The sequence below is a fragment of the Geotrypetes seraphini genome, chromosome 5 (assembly GCF_902459505.1).
Source record: "Geotrypetes seraphini chromosome 5, aGeoSer1.1, whole genome shotgun sequence".
Taxonomy (NCBI): Eukaryota; Metazoa; Chordata; class Amphibia; order Gymnophiona; family Dermophiidae; genus Geotrypetes; species Geotrypetes seraphini.
In genome coordinates, this window is record NC_047088.1 from 112,691,165 (window position 1) to 112,714,504 (window position 23,340).

General features: G+C 45.1%; 1 protein-coding gene across 1 annotated transcript in view; it reads right to left on the reverse strand.

Moving 5' to 3' along the window:
* PHGDH (phosphoglycerate dehydrogenase) overlaps nucleotides 1-23,340 on the reverse strand; it is a 93,544-nt gene that overhangs the window by 42,052 nt on the left and 28,152 nt on the right. The window contains exon 6 of the mRNA XM_033946901.1: nucleotides 12,203-12,335. Within this exon, the coding sequence (XP_033802792.1) occupies nucleotides 12,203-12,335 (133 nt within the window). The remainder of the gene's footprint in view (nucleotides 1-12,202; nucleotides 12,336-23,340) is intronic.

The following is a 23,340-nucleotide window of genomic DNA, read 5'->3' on the forward strand; positions in this document are numbered from 1 at the left end:
ATAATTTTCAGGTAACTGCATAAAATGAGATGGGATATCTGCTTGCTGCAAGAGAACCATTTAAGGCCCAGGGATGAAAGGTTTTTGCGTACTTCTACATATGATCAAATTTGGGTACACCAGGCATAGGGCCCACAGAAGGCTATTTTTGTGCATAAGGGAGTGGGGTTGGTGGTAGATGATGTATACAGGGATGCTGAGGGTAGATGTGTGGCTATCAGGGGCAGGATTCAAGAGAATCTACTGACAATCATTAATGTTTATAGGCCTAATTCTGCTCAATTTCAGTATTATTCTGGACTGACTTACGGCCTTGGCCAATTTGCTCAGGGGGCTATATATTGTGGTGGGGACTTTAATGTATGCCCGGATCTTTCTTTGGATCATTCCAGAGGAGGTCGGGCCGTTCTTGGCAAACACAGTAAAGCTTTTTTATGGTTTATGCACCAGTTGGGGTTAATAGATTGTTGGAGGCTTCTCCATGGCACTCAGCAGGATTATTCTCACTTTTCTCATGTCACTTACACATATACCAGAATAGATGGAGTATGGGCCCATTGAAATTTATGGGCGGAGATTGGGGGGGATTCAGATTTCGGACCATGCCCCTGTATGGATAGAATGTGTGGGACTCCGGGTGCAGGTTGGTAGGTTTTGGGATTTAAATGAATCACTTTTAGGGGACAAGTTCAAAGGCCTACTAAAAAGTTGGCTGTTTAAGGACGCCTTTAACTGACCCAATTAAAATCACATGACCTCACTCTGAAATATATCTGGACAAGGAACACTGTTAAGTAGAAATTAAGTGGGTCAGGTTCACTAACCTTTTGTCTCTTTACCCATCCTTTTTCATTTATTTTGGAATTGTATTTACTCCAATTTTTTTTTTAACCCCCCACCTCTACTGCATCTTTATGTTATAATTGTTTTTAGTGTACTGTTTGTTGGAGTTTTTATTTTTTTTAATCTTTGTAAATCGCATTGGATTTGGATATTGCGATCATATCAAATATTTTAAATAAACTTGAAACTTGACCTCAAGATTTTGCAAGAGGTGAGGGACACAATTCAGGACTATCTACAGGTGAATGATATGGAAGCCGTGGGGGATGGTGTCCTAAGGGATGCATTGAAAGCGGTGCTCAGGGGGGTCTTTGTTAAATTGGGGGCGCATAAAAAATGCGAGAGGGCACAGTGATCCTTGGGCTTGCAGGAGTGGTAGTTGGTTTTGGAGCGGAAACATAAAAACGATCCCAACTTTCAGCTTTTTGAGGACCTTCAAAAAACTAGATTGGACCTCCATCAGCTGCAACTTGAGGATCTAGAATTTAAGAAAGCGCAACTGAAGCAGGCTTTGTTTGAATCTGGGAATCGCTCTAGTGCAGTGATGGCTCGTTTTTTACGGGCAATAAGGGTATCCAAATATAAATAATAAGTTAAAACAAATAAGCCAATGGCTTAAGGATAATATGTTGGCCCTGAACGCAACAAAATCTTCAGTAATATTTTTTCCATGGAAAAATGATCTTAAATTTTCATCGCAGATACTCCTAGATAATTTCCCACTCCAAATAGTAACAACAACGAAAATATTGGGAGTGATACTTGATCAGGAACGTTCTTATCATGATCAGTTTAGTTCAGTGGTTAAAAATGGTTTTTATAAATTACATCTCATTAGATCCTTATCATAAACCAGAAGCTCTTAATATTCTCATTCACTCATTAATTATTTCTAGGCTTGACTATTGCAACACATTATATCATGGATTAACCCAAAAAGAAATAAGATTACAGATAATACAAAATAGAGCAATACAAATTATTAATTCAAAAAAATATGACCACGTCACACCACTTCTACAAATAGCAAACTGGTTACCAATTACACAAGAATAACTTTTAAAATTATATTGTTAACATTTAAAATTCAACAATCTAATGCTCCAATATTCTTGGATCATTTCTTGATACCATATTCTCCATTCAGGGCACTTAGATCAACTTTTACTGACTATCCCTTTCTTAAAAGTAATAGGGACCAGGAGATTTACTATTTTTCTTGGTTATAGCACCCCAGCTCTGGAACAATTTACCAATTTACTTACACAATGAATCCTCTTTAGAAAAATTTAAAAGTTCTTTAAAAAGTTTCTTGTATAAGGATGCTTTTGAGATATAGATAGTATAACTTACCAATCATTAAATCTCAATCTTTAAATCATTAAATCTAAAACTTAAATTTTAATTAGACCTACGCATAGGTCACAAACTTCTCTTCCTTATTTTCTATGCTTATCTTTGCTCTTATATCTTCTCTTGTTAACCACTAGATGCATTTTCGCTAAATGTTTCTTCTCTTTCTTTAACGATTGTAGTTCATCCTCCTCACCTTCTTTACCAGTTATTTATTTGTACGTATATACTATGGGGCTCATAATCGAAAGAGAAAAACGTCTAAAAACCGGTCTAAGTCAGAACTTGGACGAACATTTCTCAAAAACGTCCAAGTGCCGATAATAAAAATGGGTTTTGGACGTATTTCTAAAGGACCTAGGCCTTCATAGTGCCACTGAACAACCAAAGCTAAATGGGGCGTTTCGGGAGGCATGTCGAGGGCGGGAGTTGGGCAGGACATGGGCCGGCTTAGACTTAGTCGTAAAGCACGTATAACCGAAAGTTATACAGCCCACGATCGACGGAACTTGGACGTTGCAACTTAGACCATGTAAAATATGGTCTAAGACAAAAAAACCCACCTAAAATCATCATATAAGCACTGCAAACACATAAAACAGACCCCCACACACTACCCCAGTAATCACTGACCCCCCCACCCCCAAAAAATTTTTAATCACAACTTTAAAATTTCAGCCTCCAGACCATCATCACCTGGCCACCTGGCATAGGAAAGCCTAGTCGTGATGCACAGAGGCGTCTTAAACTGTCTTGGGGGTGGGTTAGGGATCCATGGAAAGGAGGACCCATGCCCATAAGCCCCTGTAATCACTGCATTGATATTGAAACATGTGCACTCCCCTATACACCCCCAAAATCCTTTTGTACTGGCATATAAGTGGCTTCTGCAGCCATAAGGTCTATTGGGGTGGTAGATAAGTGGGTCTAGGGGATTCTGGAGGTGGTTTGGGGGGCTTACCATAACCTATAAGGGAGCTGTAGGGAGGACAAGCCATGGCACCCTTTTCTTTTCGAAATGCGCCATAAGACAGTTTGGCTTCACTAATATAATTACCCAACCAGGACTGTTGTTTGCTTGCTTGAAATGCAAGCATCCTATCTAAATAAGACCTGTATTTACAACCAGTGATCTTTGGGTAGGCAAATAAATTACTATTCCTGGTGATCCTCGCAGGGCTGTATAGCACGAAATGAGATAAAAGGTAGGTAGGGGCCAATCCGCAAACCAGCTTAAAACATATGTAAAAATTTAAGTGCATCTTCTGTAATAAATGTCATAAGGGTGAAATGTAAATATTAAACAGCGTGGTTGACAATGGGGATCCCTGAGGTACCCCAGATGGATTTCTCCAAGTCTGAGAGTATTTTCCATCACACACCACTCGGTATGATCTTTTCTTCAGGAAACCCCGAAACCAATTCCAGACTTTTCCCGAGAGTCCCATTGCATCCAGACAGTGTAACATTATTTCATGGTCAACCAAATCAAAAGCGCTGCTAAAATCCAATTGCAAAATTAAGGCGCTAGTGCCTGTACTAAAAAGACTATAAAGGTGATTTAAAATTGAAGCTAAAACTGTCTCAGTACTAAAACCTTTTCAAAATCCTGGTTGGTGTTCATTGAGGATATTAAATTTATCTAGGTAGTTCAGTCGGGGTTTATTCAGGGGCGTCAAGTGGGAGGGGGGATAACATTCGCAGGACTTTACATTTGGTGTGAGAAGCACAACAATGTCATGGTAACATGATGTTGTTATCTATTGACGCTGAAAAAGCATTTGATAAAGTGAGATGGGATTTCTTGTGGGCTGTCATGAATAAAATGGGGTTGGGTGGAGGATTTAGGCAATGGATTCAGAGTTTCTATGTGGGGCCACGGGCGTGTATTAAGATTAATGGGTTTTATACAGATTTTTTCCTCATACAGTGAGGCACTAGGCAGGGATGTCCATTATCTCCCTTACTCTTTGCAATTTATTTGGAACCGTTAGCCTGCTGCATTAAGGAAAGGGGGGACATAAGTTAGCACTTTTTGCTGATGATATTTTGTTTTATGTGAGGGATCCTGGGCTTACCTTTCCGGTTCTGTTGGAGGTGTTTAGGAAGTTTGGTGAACTATCTAGGCTTACAGTCAATATGGACAAATCAGAATTTTTTAAATATTTCCTTAGCGGATAGTGAGGAGCAGAGGTTAATGGAGTTTTTTCCCTTTAAGCGGACGAGGGGACATTTGCGGTATTTAGGCATTCAGATTCCATGTGACCTTTCTCGCTTGTATAATTTTAACTATTCTAATATAGTGCACCTGGTGCAAGCTGATTTGCGGAAATGGCAGGGGTTATGGCTGTCGAGGTGGGGGCCGCGTAGCGGTTATTAAAATGAATGTTTTGCCCCATGTGTTATTTTTGTTTCAAACCTTACCTCTTTAAGTGCCCCAGGGGGTGTTAAAGGCCTTACATAGGGAACTTAGGACTTTTATTTGGCAGGGGAAGCACCCGAGGCTTGGTAAACAGGTGCTTTGATCGGCGAGGGAGGTAGGGCAGTACCCAATCTCTTTTGGTATTATTTGGTGGCACAGCTTCGCTTTCTATTAGATTGGGCAATAGCAGCATTTAAGCCTGGAGTCTAAATAGAACAAAGTTATGTTCCAAAGTATCAAACAAGGATACTGAACCAGAAATTTGTAAAAGAGGGCTCGGGACTGAGAGGGAACTTTTGGGAAAAGGACACAAGGACGCAATGCAGGGAGCCAATGCACAAACGAAACTAGCAAGCAGAATTAAGAGAGAGCAACAGGAGCCAGAGGGTCATCCAAACATGGGGGAGCAGGCTGAGGACAGCATAGACGCACCGCAGGATGGGGACGAACACAACAAAGCTCCGGGGCTGGCAACCCATGAGGAGGTTGGCAGGGGCGCCAAACCACGAGGAAAACCAGCGGAAAAGGCAAAAAACCAGGACTTAAATTGCCTATACACTAATGCTAGGAGCCTAAGAGCCAAAATGGGAGAACTAGAAGTCATAGCCAGTACAAAGGACCTGGACATAATAGGAGTCACAGAAACGTGGTGGACTGACGACAACAAATGGGATGTGGCCATACCAGGGTACAAACTCTACAGGAGGGACAGGACACACAAGAAGGGTGGAGGAATAGCGCTTTATATAAAGGACTCCATACCTTCAACCAGGATAGAAACAACAGTAAGGGCGGACGACTTGGAATCACTATGGATTAAGCTACCTGGAGGAGCTGGAGCAGACATAAAATTGGGACTGTACTATCGCCCACCTGGACAACCGGAAGCACTCGACCAGGACCTGGAGGCTGAGCTGAGGCAGATATGCAAAAGCGGAAGCGTGATGGTGATGGGAGACTTCAACTACCCTGGGATAGACTGGAGTATTGGACACTCAAACTGCACAAGGGAGACCAAATTCCTGGAAACCACGAGGGACTGTTTCATGGAACAGCTGGTCACGGAACCAACACGGGGGGATGCAACTCTCGACCTAATCCTCAATGGGCTAGGGGGACCTGCAAAGGAGGTGGCGGTGCTAGAACCCCTAGGAAACAGCGATCACAACATGATCCAGTGCAAGCTGGAAATTGGACCATCAAAGGTGAAAAGATCCACAGCGACAGCACTCAACTTCAAAAAAGGGAATTATGATGGCATGAGGAAATTGGTGGGAAAGAAACTCAACGGTAGCGAAAGGAAGATGGAGTCTGTAGAAAAAGCCTGGTCCCTACTCAAGGGCACCATGCAAGAGGCACAGAACCTGTACATCCCCAGATTCAGGAAGGGGTGCAAAAAAAAACCGAAAAAAAAAACCCAGCGTGGATAACAACTGCAGTAAAAAAGGCGATAAGTGACAAGAAAGCATCGTTCAAAAAATGGAAAAAGGACCAAACAATGGACAACCAAAAGGAACACAAAGAACACCAAAGGGAGTGTCACCGTGTGGTTAAAAAAGCTAAAAGGGAATATGAGGAGAGACTGGCGGGGGAAACAACAAACTTCAAATCGTTCTTCAGATATGTGAAGGGGAAGCAACCGGCAAGGGAAGAAATGGGGCCATTGGATGATGGAGACAAAAAAGGAGTGGTAAAAGAGGAAAAAGAGATAGCAGACAGGTTAAATAAGTTCTTCACGTCAGTCTTCACGAGGGAGGACACATCCAATATTCCGGAACCGGAGGACATCGTAAATGGGGATCGGGATGAAAAGCTGGTCCAACTAGAGGTAAGCCAAGAGGATGTCCTCAGGCAGATAGACAGACTAAAGAGCGACAAATCACCAGGTCCAGACGGCATTCACCCAAGGGTACTCAAGGAACTAAGGAACGTAATAGCAGAGCCACTTCGCCAAATATGTAACCTATCCTTAAAAACTGGAGAGATCCCGGAGGATTGGAAAATTGCGAATGTCACACCCATCTTCAAGAAGGGTTCAAGGGGGGACCCGGGGAACTACAGGCCGGTGAGCTTGACCTCGGTCCCGGGAAAAATGATGGAAGCACTGATTAAGGACAGTATCTGTGAACACATAGAAAACAATGGACAGCTAAAGTCGAGCCAGCACGGCTTCTGCAAGGGTAGGTCATGCCTCACAAACTTATTGTACTTCTTTGAGGGGGTAAACAGACAGGTGGATAAAGGGGTATCCATTGACATCATTTACCTTGACTTTCAAAAAGCCTTTGACAAGGTACCGCACGAAAGACTGCTTAAAAAGCTGTGGAGACACGGGGTGCAAGGGGAGGTCCACCGATGGATCAAAAACTGGCTGGCGGACAGGAAACAGAGGGTTGGAGTGAAGGGCCATTACTCGGACTGGCATGGGGTCACGAGCGGAGTTCCGCAGGGGTCGGTGCTGGGACCGCTCCTGTTCAATATATTTATTAATGACCTGGAGGCGGGAACAAATTGCGAAGTTATTAAATTTGCGGATGACACCAAACTCTACCGCAGGGTTGATACCATGGAAGACTGCGAAGATCTGCAAAGGGACCTAACGACGCTAGAAGAATGGGCCAAAAAATGGCAAATGAACTTTAATGTAGGGAAATGCAAGGTCATGCATGTAGGGAAAAAGAACCCGATGTTCAGCTACAAAATGGGAGGATCATTGCTAGGGGTAAGTAACCTTGAAAGAGACCTGGGAGTGATGGTGGACACGTCTTTGAAGGCGTCGGCACAGTGCGCCACAGCCTCAAGAAAAGCAAACAAAATGTTGGGTATCATTAAGAAGGGTATCACGACCAGGACAAAGGAGGTCATCCTGCCACTGTATCGTGCAATGGTGCGACCGCATCTGGAGTACTGTGTCCAATATTGGTCGCCGTACCTCAAAAAGGACATGGCGGTACTTGAGAGAGTCCAGAGAAGAGCAACTAAACTGATAAGAGGTATGGAAAACCTCTCATATACTGACAGACTGAAAAAGCTGGGGCTGTTCTCCCTGGAAAAGCGGAGACTTAGAGGAGACATGATAGAAACCTTCAAGATCCTGAAGGGTATAGAAAAAGTAGACAGGGACAGATTTTTCAGATTACGGGGAACCACAAGTACAAGGGGGCACTCGGAAAAACTAAAAGGAGACAGGTTTAAAACAAATGCCAGAAAGTTCTTTTTCACCCAGAGGGTGGTGGACACATGGAACGCGCTTCCGGAGGCTGTGATAGGCCGGAGCACGTTACAAGGCTTCAAAGAAGGTTTGGATAGGTTCCTAGAGGATAAAGGAATTGAGGGGTACAGATAAGAGTAGCGGTAGGTTATAGGGATAGTCTGGGACCATTGCTTAGGCAATGGGCCTGATGGGCCGCCGCGGGAGCGGACCGCTGGGCGAGATGGACCTCTGGTCTGCCTCAGCGGAGGCAACTTCTTATGTTCTTATGTTCTTATGTTCCCCATTGCACATTGCAAACTTGGTTATGGGTTTCTTATTCTGATCGGGAACGGCTAAGGGGGAGGGTGCATAATCCATTTTTTCGGCATTTAGTGCAAATCTGGAGGATGGTTCATAATAATTTCAGCGACTTAGGGGGTTTTCTAAATTGTTTCCAATTAGAGGGAAGCCACAGTTCCTAGTAGGGACAGAACGGGGTGTTTTTCGTTCATGGAAGGCACAGGGTGTAGTAACTTTTCGGGATGTGCTCATTGGGGGGGGGGGGGGCGTACACCTATCTTTGATGAGTTTGTTGATCAGGACCCAGGGTTCGGGGGGATTTCTTTGCATATATGCAGCTTCGCCATTTTATGCTTTCGACAGGCTGGGGTGTGGGGAATCCGCAGGGGAGGGAACACTTGGAAAATTTTGGGGTTTTATTGGGTAAGGTGCCTTTGCCAATTTCAGTCCTTTATAAGTATTCGAGAGGACAGGAGCTGATTCAATATCCTTTTACAGCTGCGGTTTACCGAGAAAGACTGGCTTCAAATTTGCGCTGAGGTACAGAGAGCGTCTCACTGCTTATTGATTCAAGAAAATGCATATAAAATTTTAACACAATGGTATTTAACCCCAGAGCGCTTACACATTATGTATCCCAATGTACTTAATATTTGCTGGCGGTGCGGGACGGGACCTGGTTTCTTTTTACATATATGGTGGGATTGTAGGAAGATTAAAATGTTTTGGCTTCATGTTACTACTACTTTAACTCAGTGGATCCAGGATCCCGTGCAAATTCTGCTACAGGTCTGTTTGCTGTGGTTACACAATGTTCGAGGTCTCCCTTGGCAGACTAAGCTTGTGTGTATGGGCTTGGCAGCTGCTGTGTCTGATTGCAAGGTATTGGAAATGTACAGGTGTTCCTACTTGGGAGGAATGGTTACTTAAGTTCAGCCAACTGGCCCAGATGGAATGTCTTGCTGGGAAGCATTATGGTTATTATGAACAGCAGGCAAGATCCGGGAAGAAAAATTTTCAATAGGTTTAATTATATCTGTGAGCAGATGGGGGGAGGGGGAGGGGTGCGCGGGGAGGGCCTCTCTGCAGAACCAACTGAGGGGCTCCCACATCGGGGGACCATGAGAGTTTGGGGAGAGGGGATAATATTGATGCCTGTGGGGTTGGTATTAGGATGGGGAGAGAGATGACACTGTTTATTTGTATTTTGCATTTCTGAGCACTGGTAAAGGAGAGGGTGGTTTGGTGAAAGATTTGTTACTAACGCTGTGTTCTATCTCTGTATTGTTGAAGTGTACAGTATTGTTGATTTCTATATTTATAAAATTCTAATAAAAATGTATTGGAAAAAATAAAACAAAATAATAGTAGTAGTATGAGAAGTAGAGGAGAGAGATGCCAGACTGGGAAGGGGGGAAAGGAAGGAGAGAGATGTCAGACCATGGAAATAGGGAGAGAGAGATAGGAAGGGAAGACATGGAAAGTAGATTTTGAGAAGAAAGCAGAAAAATGGAAATACAGTGTACCTTGGAATCCGAACTTAATCTGTTCCAGAACGCTGTTCGAGTTCCAAAACGTTCAAGTTCCAAGACAATTTTTCCCACTGAAAATAATAGAAACTGGATTAATCCATTCCTTGGTCCCACAAACTCAACAAGATCGGGTCCCCCTGGCAGAGACAGCAAAATCGGGCCCACGTGGCAGAAACAGCAAGATCCGAATGTATGGGAACTGCAAGCATTGTTCAGCACAAAGCTTCCCTCCCAGGCGGAAACAGGAAGCTGCGTCAGAGGGGAAGCTTTGGGCTGAGCAACACTTGCAGTTCCCGTACATTCAGATTTCAAAGCAGCGTTCGGATTCCAGAGCAAAATTTAATTAAAAAAAAAAATTTGGATTCCAAGCTGTTCGAGTTCTGGGGCATTCGGATTTCAAGGAACCACTGAACTGAATGTTAAGTTAATCCAAAAAGATGGATGCAAGGCAGAAAGTGAAGACGGAGAGAAAAACAGTCAATGGATAAGAAGGCCCTGGAAACATAGTTAAAAACACAGAAAAATAAAGTCACCAGACAACAAAGGTAGAGAAAATGATTTCATTTTCAATACAGTGATTGAAATGTGTCAGTTTTGAGAATTTATATCTGCTGTATACATTGTGTGTATATGAAAAATAAATGGAAAAAATTGCATTACAATTAGTAAAGGGGGTGGGATCTGGGGAAGAGCTTGGGTGGATCAAGGGTGGAGTTTGGGAGGTCTGTGGTTGGGGGTACTCAGTTGATATTTGTTAGACTTCCCTGCTGACACATCCTACTGGCATTTCAGGGCCTGTCTGGAGGGCCTCTGCGCATGCGTGGATGTCAGCGTGATGATGTTCCATGTGCGCGTGATGTCATCACAGCGACATCTGCGTACTTCTGGGTGCCTCGAGCAGTGGCCACTACCTTTAGTGTGCCCCGGCTCAAAAAAGTTTGAGAGACACTGGTTTAAATGATGGAACATCCAACAATGTTTTCTGAGATGATCTCATATCATAAACCAGACAAAAAGAGGTACATAATTGAAACGAAAATACATCTAAAAAATCACCTAAATTGGCACTTGGACGATCAAAAAGACAGGTCGTCCAAGTACCGATAATCAAAATGGGTTTTAGATGTATCTAGAGGCAGCTTAGGCCTTTTGACTGCCGCTATACGAACAGAGCTCAAAGGGACATTTTTGGAAGAGTGGTTAGGGTGGTAGGTGGGCGGGAGGTGGGCCGACAAAACTTAGTCTAGCAGCAATAATTGAAAGTTTGACGAGGTTGCCTGGACGGAACTTATACACTTAGACCAAATCAAAAAAGGTATAAGTTCTGGATCGGGCTGCTGAGCTGAATGTGGCTGCCGCGATTAGCTTAGTGGTCCAAGCAACCCTTCCTAACAATAGCGGCAGGAGCGATGCCAAGTCCCTCCTGCCCGCACATGCTGCGACTCCCCCGCAATGATTGCGGCAGGGGGGGGATGCCCAGTCTCTTCTGCCGGAAACTGTCATGACCCCCCCCCTCGAAATGATCGCTGGCAGAAGAGATGCCCAATCTCTCCTGCCAGACACCCCCCCCCATATCCCCGCAACAATCGCTGGCAAGAGAGATGTCCAATCTCTCCTGCCAGACACCCCCCCCCCCTGAAACCCCAAACTTTGCCAGCAGGAGAGATGCCCAGTCCCTCCTACCAGACACCCCCCACCCCCCCCAATGGTAGCCCACTTGGACTCCCAAGCCTCCCCCCATTTGTTAACCCCCTCTCCCGCCACCCAGATCCCCTAACCTTTTTTAGATGGACGGATGGATGGGTTCTTCCTGCGTCCGGCTGGCAACAGGCCTGCCCCTTCCCGGGTGACCTATGGGATCTGGCCAATCGGAGTCTTAGGCCACTCCCAGTGCATCCCAGAATGCAATGGGAGGGAAGCCTAATATTCTGGTTTGCCCAAGTACCTAAGGCCCCTCCTATGGGAGGGGCTTTAGGTGCCTGGGCCAATCAGGGCCTTAGGCCCCTCCCCCCTGTGCATCCTAGGATGCACCAGGAAGAGAAGGCCCACCATTCTGTGAAAGCGAGCCTGCCGGCCACAGGGGGTAATCATCTCTCCAGCTGGTCTGTGTACAACAGGGGGGTTTGGGTGGGCTTGGAGACGTCAGGGTGTGAGGGTGTCGTCAGGGGGGTTCCAGCAGGAGAGAGTGGGCATCCTTCCTGATGGTAATCTTCGGGGGGAGGGGGGGGTGAAGGGATTCCAGCAGGAAGGAGTGGGAATCTCTGCTGCCGGGGACATTTGAGAGTGGGGGCATGCCGGCAGAAAGAACTGGGCATCCATCCTGCTGGCTGACTTCGCCACTGAGGAGATTCCTTTGCCAATTCGCAGCTGGGGAGATTCCCTTGCCATTATCACCTCAGCGGCAACATGATTCTCTAGCCAGCGCCTATGACATGGATGCCAGTTAGATAATTAGGATGGTTAGGTGGGGTTTTGATAGGATAGTTGTGTGTGATTCTCAAAAGCTGCTTAGGCAGCTGCTGTGACCTATGCTGAATCAGGCCCTGAGTGAATAATTACCTGTGGTAGAGGGGAGAAGAGGAGTATGCACAGTGATGTAATCACAAAGTGGCCAGATCTCTTCCAGCGGCAACTGTTCAACTCCAAAAGCAGCTGTGATATCAGGAGGGATAATGGGATCGTAGCCAATAGTCTAACCATAGATACAATAAAAAATATTTCACCAAAAATACAAATAATTGTCAAGACAAGAATCGAAGAAAGCAGTAGCAGAAAATGGTGTTTGCTAGGGATTTCAAATAATAGACTACACAAAAGCATAATATATTTAGATATCTGATAAATCACCATTTGACAAATTTTGGCATCACAGCAGTTTTCAGAAATGGACAATACTGGAAAAACAGCAAACACAGAAACTCAGAAATGTTACATAAAATGGGACTTAAAATAACCAACTTAACAGTAACCCACATTGAAAACTTCCCCCCCCTCCAACCTGTCTATTAGTGCTGGTTTTGTCACCAATGGGCTGGCACTCAAAGAACTGTTTTCTTTATTTGATTGTTGTTTGTTTTGACATAATGTATGTATTTGTGTACACCACTCTGGAATAAGATGATCTACACATTTTTAATAAATTAAATGAAACAAGTGTTTAAGCCCGTTACATTAACGGGTGCTAGAGTAGATGTGTCTGTCTATCTTTCTTTTTCTGTCTCTCCTTTTCCGCTGTCTTTCTTTCTTTCTGTCTGTCTCTCTCTCTCCCTCCTTGGCCGCTTTCTACACTCAGGCACAACAATTGTCCCTTTATATATTCTCCCTCCTTCCTTCCTATGTCCTTAGTGCCCCCAGTGCCTCCTTCCCATGTCCTTAGTGCCCCTTCCCATGTCCTTAGTGCCCCTTCCCATGTCCTTAGTGCCCCTTCCCATGTCCTTAATGACCCCAGTGCCTCCTTCCCATGTCCTTAGTGCCCCTTCCCATATCCTTAGTGTCCCCAGTGCCTCTTCCCATGTCATTAGTGCCCCCAGTCCTCCTTCCTATGTCCCCCCTCACTGCCTTCCAGCCTTTGGCCCAACCCCTCCCCCGAAGCTAGCCAGCCTACCCCCTCCCTATCTGCCGCACTAAAGCCAGTCTGCCTCCCTCCCTCGCCGAAGCTGAAGCTTGTCCCCCACCACCGTACTGGCCCCCGCTGATGCTACCTACCGTCTGGTCTACTGTCACTTCAAACACCCCCCCCCCTTGGTCTGCCGCCACTGCAACTAAAGTAAAGGGAAAAGGGTCCACCGCACACAAATCACCGCAGGCTCCAGATGAACACGTCGAACACTGCCACGGAGGCAGGGATCACAAAGCTGTAAGTGCGCATGCGCGCTTAGGGTTTTATTATGATAGATATTCTAGCCCCAGTACAGGTAATTTCAACTACCCATTAATTTTAACTTTACCATTACAATTTAACTTAATATTCTAACAAATCGTTTAATGTACATGATATACAGCCCAATATTCAAACACTCTTATCTGGGCAGCAGCACATTACATTACATTAGTGATTTCTATTCCGCCAATACCTTGCAGTTCAAGGCGGATTACAAAAGAAGTTATCTGGCCATTTCCAGAGGAATTGAAGAGTAGAGCGAATTGCTTCAGAAAATTGGGATGAGTCTTGCGGTGTTAGTTTGTCTTCAAGGATTTCTTGAATAGGATGGTTTTTATTTTTTTTCTAAACAATTTGTAATCTGGAGTCGTTATCAGTAAATTGGAGAGTTGGTAGTCTAGTTTTGCTGCTTGAGTGGCTAGAAGGCCATCATACCTGAAAACGTGCTGCTGACCAAGACCAGTTAGAAATTTTCTGCAGCATTAACAAGATAAGGCCACTGAAAATTATTATCCTGATAGTGTCTGGGCAGCTTGGGGGCAAAGCAAGAGCAATATCTGGAGTTATCAGATCAGCAAGCTTTATTTAGCCAGATAAAAAATAGGACAGAAACAAGGCTGTCCTAACTTTATCTGGTTAACTATCCAGATGGCAGGCTGAATATTAGAATTATCTGGTTTGCATCAGTGGTCACCACTAAATCTGGATATTAGGTACCAGTCACTCTCAGGATGTGATCTCAGAAGGAGGAGGTCTAGCCGGTGCAAGCAACAGGCAGGAGTTACTGTCAATGAAGATTTGAGGAGGTACACTGGGGGGGAGCTGTGTGCACAGTAGGGTAAAGTATAGGAGAACCCCTGGAAAACTGCAGACAAGGATCTGGGAAACCGCAGATACAGGGGCCCCCTGTAAATTATGACTCTATTTTCGGGGCCCCTGTGTATTACATCTCTATTTTCTAACCTATCAGGTGGTTTTTCTTCTCATTAGATTTTTCATTTGGATGTGTCATTTTCTATATTTCTTTACAAATGTATATCATTGGAATATACATTAAAAAAAAGTAAAACGACAGAAGCTCCCTCCACTTGCCAGATGAAGCTGGCTCAACCATTAAACACGAATAAGTGCTCTTCAAAAGCAGCAACTTCCAAGAGACAGCAAAAACAGCAGCACTCACATAACCATTCTTTTACCTGAAGGAAAAATGGGAACACACATACATAAAAAGCAGTTTAGCATTTAAATGTATGGCTGTACAAACATGTATTTTTATAGGACTTATCATGGCAGGATGATGTAGGGATGATCATAACCATAGAGCTTAATTATAAAAACCTTGTGGGAGGGGTATAATTAAAATAAAACTTTGTTAATCACCCCTACACTACCCTGTCACAACATTCCTATACAAATTGTGGTGATTAAGGCAAAGTCCTGGCATCTCCATTGCCTTTTTCCAATTTGGTTAACATATAAAGTTGCAGAAAAGGGTTTATATCTCAGGGTGGAAGGAGACAACCAAAATGGAATCCCCTGGATTGGCAGGGATTGCTCCCTGGCCAGAAGCAGTGCATGGGGGAGTGACAGAATGTGCTGAGAGGGAAAGTCAGCCCTAGGAAATCATAAGAGAAAAAAAGAAAAAGTACGAGGAAAAGACAACATTTTGGTTCTCAAATGTATTAGGGGAAAGGGAAAAAGGTTAGTCTTCATAAATTACAAGACATCACAAAAAGAAGACAGGCAAAAATATCTGAAAAAGCTACGAGAACCTAGAAAAGTAGATGCAAATGGAAGAAAAGACAGCTGCCAGAATTACATTACTATGTGCAGGCATATCCAGAGTGCAAGTAAAGGATTCTGGGATATTCTATTGAGCAATCTGACCCTGGGAATGTTTACAAATAGACTGAATGGTTCCTGCCAATCTATATGTCTTAAACCCAACGTTTGGGACTATCTTGCAAAGCACTGGACTTTCATAAGATATGATAACAGGTGCTTAAGTAGAACAAGTGGTCCCAGAAGATTGACTCCATCCACCAAGTCTCCACAAGGGTCATACCCCCTTGCCAATTAAGGACCATTGTTTCAAACAAATGCCAAATTATGACAGAGGAAGATACCGGATGTTACTATGTTTTAAAAAATGTATAAAAATAAGCTGTAGTACCCTGATCTGGTTTTTTCCCCCCTCTTTTCTTGCTCCCTTCTTGTCTGTTCTGCCTCTTCATACCTATACTCCCACCATTCAGACACACACACCATTCATTCAGGCAGGACATAGGCACTTTCTGCTCTGCTCTATCATATCCCCACACACAGACATACACCCCTTCTCAGCCATTTTCAGAAGGACAGCCAAATTTTCTTATGCATACACATAAGTAATTCTAAATCCAATTTATGCTTTATATTTGTAAAAGCCTATTTGTATATAATATACTTTTCTGCACCACCTGGATGTTCTCTTATTACATTACATTACATTACATTAGGGATTTCTATTCCGCCATTACCTTGCGGTTCAAGGCGGATTACAAAAGGTTAATTTAAAAACAGAGTTACAATGATTAGCTAGAGAGGTAGGTTGTAGATCTTATAGACATTTAGCGGGTTGTTGAGGGTGAGGTGGTTTGTAGTAGAGTTGATAGGTGGTCAAAGTGGAGGTTCTTTTGTTATTAATTAGTGCAGTAATGGGTAGATCGAGCGTCAGTTTTAGTGTTACTAAGAGGTCGTGATGTTATTGCTGCTTCAGGAATTTCTTGAAAAGTGTGGTCTTTATTTCCTTTCTGAATGTCCTATAGTCTGGGGTGGTCATCAGAAGGTTGGAGATTTGGTTGTCCAGTCTTGCGGCTTGAGTGGCTAGTAGGCCGTCGTGTAGTCTTGTTCTTTTTACTTCCTTGATTGGGGGGGTATGAATGGGGAGTGCGTTTTTCTGTGTCTGGTAGTGGGTGCTTGGATGAGGCGATTGTTCAAGTATGATGGGCTGTCTCCGTGTAGGGTTTTAAATAATATGCAGTAGAATTTGAATTGGATTCTTTCTTGGATTGGAAGCCAGTGTGAGTTGATGAAGGCATCCGTAATGTGGTCATGTTTTTTCAATGAGTAGATGAGTCTCAAAGCTGTATTTTGGATTGTTTGGAGTTGTCTAATCGTAGTTGCAGGGCAAGGAAGGAAGAGGATGTTGCAGTAGTCCAATATACCCAGTATTAGAGATTGTACTATAAGTTGAAATTGTGTTCTTTCAAAGAATTTTCGGACTTGTCTCAGGTTTCTCATGATTGCGAATGATTTCTGAATTGTTTTATTTATTTGCGGTTGCATAGTGCAGCATCTGTCTATGGTCATGCCAAGTAGTTTTATGGTGGTTTGGATGGGATATTTGATTGCGTTTATCTCTAAGTTGGTTGTGGTTTGGATCTTGTCATTTTCGAGAAGGATGAATTTGGTTTTGTCTTGGTTGAGTTTAAGTTTGTGATTTTTCATCCAGGTTGTGACTGTTTCAAGTGTTTGGTGAAGTTTGTCTGTCATGGTAGGTTTGGAATGATCGTATGGGATGAGGATGGTGATGTCGTCAGCATAACTATAGGTAGTTATGCCCAGATTGTCCAGATGCGTTCCTAGAGAAGCCGTGTAGAGATTGAAGAGAGTAGGGGATAGTGGAGATCCTTGTGGTACGCCGCAGGGGTTTGACCAGGATTCTGACTTTTCTTTGTTTGATTTTACACTGTAGGTTCTGAGTTTTAGGAATCCTTCAAACCAGGAGTAAACTTTATCTGAAATACCTATTGCGTCTAAGATCTGTAGAAGGATGTTGTGATCCACTAAGTCGAATGCCGCAGTTAAGTCCAGTTGTATGAGAAGCATTTTTTTCCCTGTACTAAGGTGTTGTCTGACGGTATCCATAAGGGATATCAATTTACTTCCCACTGCCTCTGAAGCCTGAACCTGGGACCCAAACTAGACTAGACTAGACAATACAAAAACACAAAACATTACAATAGCCAATCAGTAAAATTGGGGGGACTAGTTTTTTAGATATGTAATTGATATGATGAAGTGTTAAAATGGCACTGTGAGGCTCGAGGATGAAGAGGATAAATATGTAGAAGCTGAAAAGGATAAAGCTGAATTGCTTAACAATTATTTCTGACGAACCAGATCTGCGTACCACGGGCACCTGGGCCAGTCCGGAGCCACCGGGGTGCCCAGCAATGTGAAGACGGACTCTGCCCACCATCGGCCACAGGAGAAATAAATACAGGAGGCTCTCCGACGGCCAAGGCTGCACCAGAGCATCCAGCCCCTTAGCCTGAACATCCATGCATTGACTGAAGAACCATGGCACTTTGGTGTTGACACTCATAGCCATCAGGTCCATGACTGGCTGACCCCAAGCCTGCACAATCAGCTGGAACTGGACCCCAAGCCTGCACAATCAGCTGGGACTGAGATACAACTCTCCGGGATCTAGCACGTGATGATTGAGGAAGTTTGAGGATGACTGAGGATATTCTCCACTCCCGCTAGGTGGGAAGCCGAGAGGTCTAGAAGATGAGCCTCTGCCCAGGCCATGAGCAGAGCTGCCTCCTGCGCCACCAGACAACACCTGGTTCCCTTCTGATGATTGATGTAAACCACCATTGTGGAGCTGTCCGAGAGAACCTGAACCGATTTGTCCATCAGTAATGTCTGGAACGCTAGCAATGCTAACCGGATGGCTCTGGTCTCCAGAACATTGATCAACCAAGACACCTCCTCTCGAGACCAGCTACCCTGAGCCGAGCGACCAAGACACTGAGCTCCCCAGCCAAGGAGACTGGTGTCCATGAGAAGCACTGTCAACTGGGGCTGATCCAGACTCACTCCCTGCACCAGATTGAAAGACTGTAGCCACATTTGGAGGCTGCAACAAACCAACCCCCGAAAAGGAACAGGAGAGTCCAGAGTGTGCATTTGAGGTGACCACCACTGAAAAAGAGCATACTGAAGCGGCCACATGAGTCCGAGCCCACCAAACCACATCTAGGGAGGCAACCATCGACCTCAAGAACTGGAGAAAATCCTGCGCCCGAGAACACCTGGAAGCCATCAGAAGGTGAATCTGTGGCTGCAACTTGTTCACTCGGATCTCTGGAAGGAAGACTTTCTTCAAGCCAGTGTATCTAAGAGTACCCCAAGGTACTCCAGTCACTGAGACAGTGCCAGCCGACTCTTGGACAAGTTGACTACCCATTCCAGAAACTGCAGGAACTCCACAATCCGAACCGTAACCCGGGAGCTCTCCTAAAACTATTTTGCTCGGATCAACCAGTAGTCCAGAAAGGGATGAACCAGAATGACCTCCTTGCACAAGGCCTCCATCATGACTACCATAATCTTGGTGAATGTCCGCAGAGCCACGGTCAGACCAAAAGGAAGTGAACAAAATTGATAGCACCATCCCAAGATCACAAAGGGAAGGAACTTCTGATGGGAGGCCCAAATTGGAGCATGCAGGTAGGTTGAGAGGAGCATGCAGGTCAGATTGAGAGAAGTTAGGAATTCCCCCCGGCTCAACCACCAAAATGACATATGAAAAGATGGAACCCGGAGCCCCCTGTTGACTCCCTTCAAATCCAAGATAGGCCGAAAAAGACTCCTCTTTCTTGGGCACCACTAAGTAAATGGAATACCTGCCAGTGCGAAATTCCCAAGGAGGCACTGGAACCACTACTTTGAGGTTGCACAGCCTTTGCAGTGTCTGACGAAACGCCTGCTTCTTCCAAGCTGCCCGACAAGAGAGAAAACGATCCTGCAAGGGTCAGGAAAACTCCAGAACATACCCGTCTTGAATCACCTCCAGGACCCACTGGTCTGTTGTGATCTTGGCCTACCCCTGGTAAAACTCCTTCAACTGGGTGCCTACCAGCACCAGGGAAAGAGCCTGCAAGGAGTCATTGGCTTGGCAGGCGGCAAAATTATTGTATGTCTGAATGATATGTTACCTAAATTTTTGAACTATTTGTACATCGCCTAGAATTTTGAATAGGCGATAAATCAAACTATTTAATAAACTTGGAAAAGGACTTCATGTGCTGAAAGAAACAGCCCCAGACCCGGTGGAAGGAAAAGAAGCTGCCCCTTGACCACGGCGGTAGCAGTGAAAATCACGCAAACGCCCCCGAACAACACACACCGCGCAGGTGGCGAGCATGGTCCTCAGGATGACAGGGCTTCTTAGAGTCAGTCAAGGTCTGAACCAACTTATCCAGATCCTCACCAAAAGGGAAATTTCGTAAGCTTAGCCTTAGATGCCACATCTGCCGACCAACCCGGAGCCACAGGGTACAACTAGTGGCCACACCGAGAGCCATGGGCTTGACCGAAGCCCACAACAAGCCAAGGGCTTGGCTGAAGCCCACAACAGATCATTCATGACATCCAAGAGAAAAGCAGCGCCCATCTCAATCTTAGCTACCTCCTGATCCACCAAGGACCAGTCATTAGACTCCCAGTCAAGAATACATTTGGACCACCAAAAACAAGACCGCCACATCACCGCATGGACCACCAGGGCAGCCACATCAAAACTCTGAGGAACGTAGGATAGTCTCTCTTCTTAAGCAGAGTCTCACAAAGCTGAGCAACCCTCAACCGGCACCACATACTGACGTGCGATGGCCAAAACCACCGCATCCACCACAGGCGACTTCAAGGTATCCCTATCCCTCTCCGGGATGCGATAAAGGTGGGCCATAGTCCACGCAAAACAAAAAGGCATCTCCGGTGCCTTCCATTGCACAAGCATAATATCACAAATATTCTGATGCATAGAAAAAGAGCGGGAGACCAAGCGGATCCCGAGGAAGGGGGGGTCCACCACACGCGGGGGCTCCTTTGCGTCCTCCTCAAAACGCAAAACCAACGAAACCTGAAGAATAAGCTCCTGGAGCTCTTCCCGCTGAAAAATGCACACCTTGCAGCTCAGTAAAACACCTGCCAGCAGCTTCCCCCCCCCCCCCGAGAGGATCCTGTGGTCCCCCAAGGGATCCAAGTCCTCATCCAGCAAAACTGCTTCCCCCAAACAAAATAATCATCGGCTCACGAGACCCTCGGCTGCTTGAACAAAGCTGTGTATGGGGGGTGGGGGAACTTGATCGGAACCGGCTTAGAGGGGGGCCGAACAGGGATAGATGCAGAAAGTAAAGTCCCCCCCAAAACCCCGAGACCCCCAAAGAGGAAACAGGACCCCCGGCCGCCTTACACTAGGTTAACACAAAATCAGGGGAAAAAAACCCTGAGGACACATTAGGACTCACTGCCAAAACAGGAGACTCAGCAGAAACCTGCCACTGTCTCTCCAATACAGGGGGAAGGTCACCTGAGGTTGTAAACAAATGGAGGAGCTTCCTGCCAACACTGATGCAAAACCCACTGAAAAAAAAACTCCCCCGAGGCCTGCAGCAGCAAAGAAGCCTGAACCGCCCTAGGCGCTAAAGCAGGCAATCCAGCAGAAGTGGTAAGGGAATCCCCAGCACTATCAGCAGTAAGGGAAACCTTATTTCCCTGACCATTGATGGCTGGGGAAATCCCTGTGTGGGCAGTAGGCAAAGCCTGGGCTTCCCCACTGCCTGCTTCTGACGCATGAAGCACTTGTGAAGGGGAACCCTTCTCGCCAGCACCTGAAGCCAACAAGGATTCCCCTTCACGGTGGCAGGCACACTACAAGCATAGGCTGGCCGCATCGACCTCATGTCTAGAGCACTTTTTCCCTTTAAAAGTACTCATTGCACAATCCGCTACTAGCTGAAAGAAAAAAAAGTGCTGGTTATCAATTAAAGTCAATTGAAGGCTTCCCTTCAGACTGGAACTGCCTCAGAATTTTTTTTAAATAGAATGTTACTTGAACAGACCTCACTAGCTCTCTAAGCCACCTCTACAGAAAAAATTTAAGGGAGGTGGGGGAAATGGGGGGGGGAGGATGACCCGTCGAGTGTGACACCCCTAGGTCAGATGAACCCCCAAAAGGGCCCCCCCCCAAATCAATCTGGCACCGCAGATAGGGACCAGAAGGCCTTTCTCCGACTCCCTTCCTGCCTTGTATCTCTGATATGCCTCCAGATATACCTGACTACTCTTGACTTGCTAAGGTAACCTGAAAGTCTTTCTGTATCATCGCTGTCTGTGTACAGTCTCTTCCTCTGTAAACCGCTCTGAACTGTTGTGGTACTGCGGTATACAAAAATAAAGTTATTATATTATAAACAAATTCCAACAGCCCTACACTACACCAGGGAAGACTGCACAGGATTACCAGCTCCACCTGCTGGAGACTGAGAGCAGACTGAATGTACTTGGGACTGCACAGCCCACTTGTACTACAGCCAAAGTTTATCTCAAGTCTCCACCTGCTAGTCATTGTGAGCTATTACCCATCAGTGAGCTGTGCCAGTCTGGAGAGACACTTAAGAAGTTAGTTTTTATAAAGTCTAGAACCTTTGCTTTTGAATGAGCCCTTTCTATACTCATCTTAATATTAAACCGTACCATGCTGTGATCACTGGATGCCAGATGATCACCCACTGTAACATTAGAAACGCTTTCCACGTTTGTAAGCACTAAGTCCAGTATGATCCCTTCCCACGTGGGTTCCATTACCAACTGCTGTAACAGTTCTTGTAGAGAATTCAGAATCTCCCTACTTCTAGAAGACCCCAAAATAGGGATACCCCAATCAACATCAGGCATGTTAAAATCACCTATTAGTAAAACTTCCCCTTTTGTAGATATATTCTGAAAGTCTACTATTAAATCTCTTCCACTTCTTCCGTCTGTGAAGGAGGCCTGTATATCACAGCAGTGTAAATATATTCACCATTCCCTCTTTCCAAATTGATCCATAGTGCCTCTTCCTTGCCCTGCAGATCCTGCAATTGTATGGCTTTAAATATGATCTTTAACATATAACACTACTTCCCCTACTACGTTTGCAGGAGTACCTGGCAATATCGTTAGTGCCAATGTGGATGAGCAGCATCAGATAATAGTCATCAGGCTTGATGAGTCTCGGCAAGCTCTCCGTAACATCTTGGATTTTGGCACCAGGCAGACAGCATACCTCTCGTATGCTGCATATGAATGCTTCTGAACCCCTCAGAAGGGAATCGCCAACTACCACTACCTTACACCTCCTAGTGGTCACGGATCCAGTAATTTTTGGGATTTCAAGCTTTGGTTCTTCTTCTCCTTGGGATGCTCTCATCTCCTCCACTTCCAGGACAGCTTACCAGTTCTTCAGTTCACAGGCAGGGGGAGTCACAGTTCCATAATCTGAGTCCAGCTGTCTTCCCTCAGCACAGCCTCTTCTTCCCCACTGCTGGAAATCTTTGACACTTCATGAACCATTTCATCGATGTACCTCTCATTCTCATGGATGCTTCTCAGTCTTGGCACCTCCTTTCTCAGTTCCTTTGCTTCCTTCACGACAGAGTCAAGCTGAAGACAGCTTGCACATGGAACCACTCCCTCTGCCTGGGTAACATTTTCTGTCTGCACAGAGACAGAAGTTATCACCTGAGCAGCAGCTTTGATGATATGATGTTTCCCAGCCATACTGTGGAAGAATAAAGACAGGACAGAAAAAAGATACCAAAGTAATGCCCTGTTCCTGTTTGGCTGAAGAGCCTATAAATCAAAAAGCTCTGCCTTAGGCTGGGAAAGAGGGAATTAAAATAACACCAGAGCCTTTCCTCAACAGCTATTTGTGCCTTAATCTGATATTATGCCCTGAAATGCGACCTGAAACACTAATCTAGGCTAAAACACTTTTGTA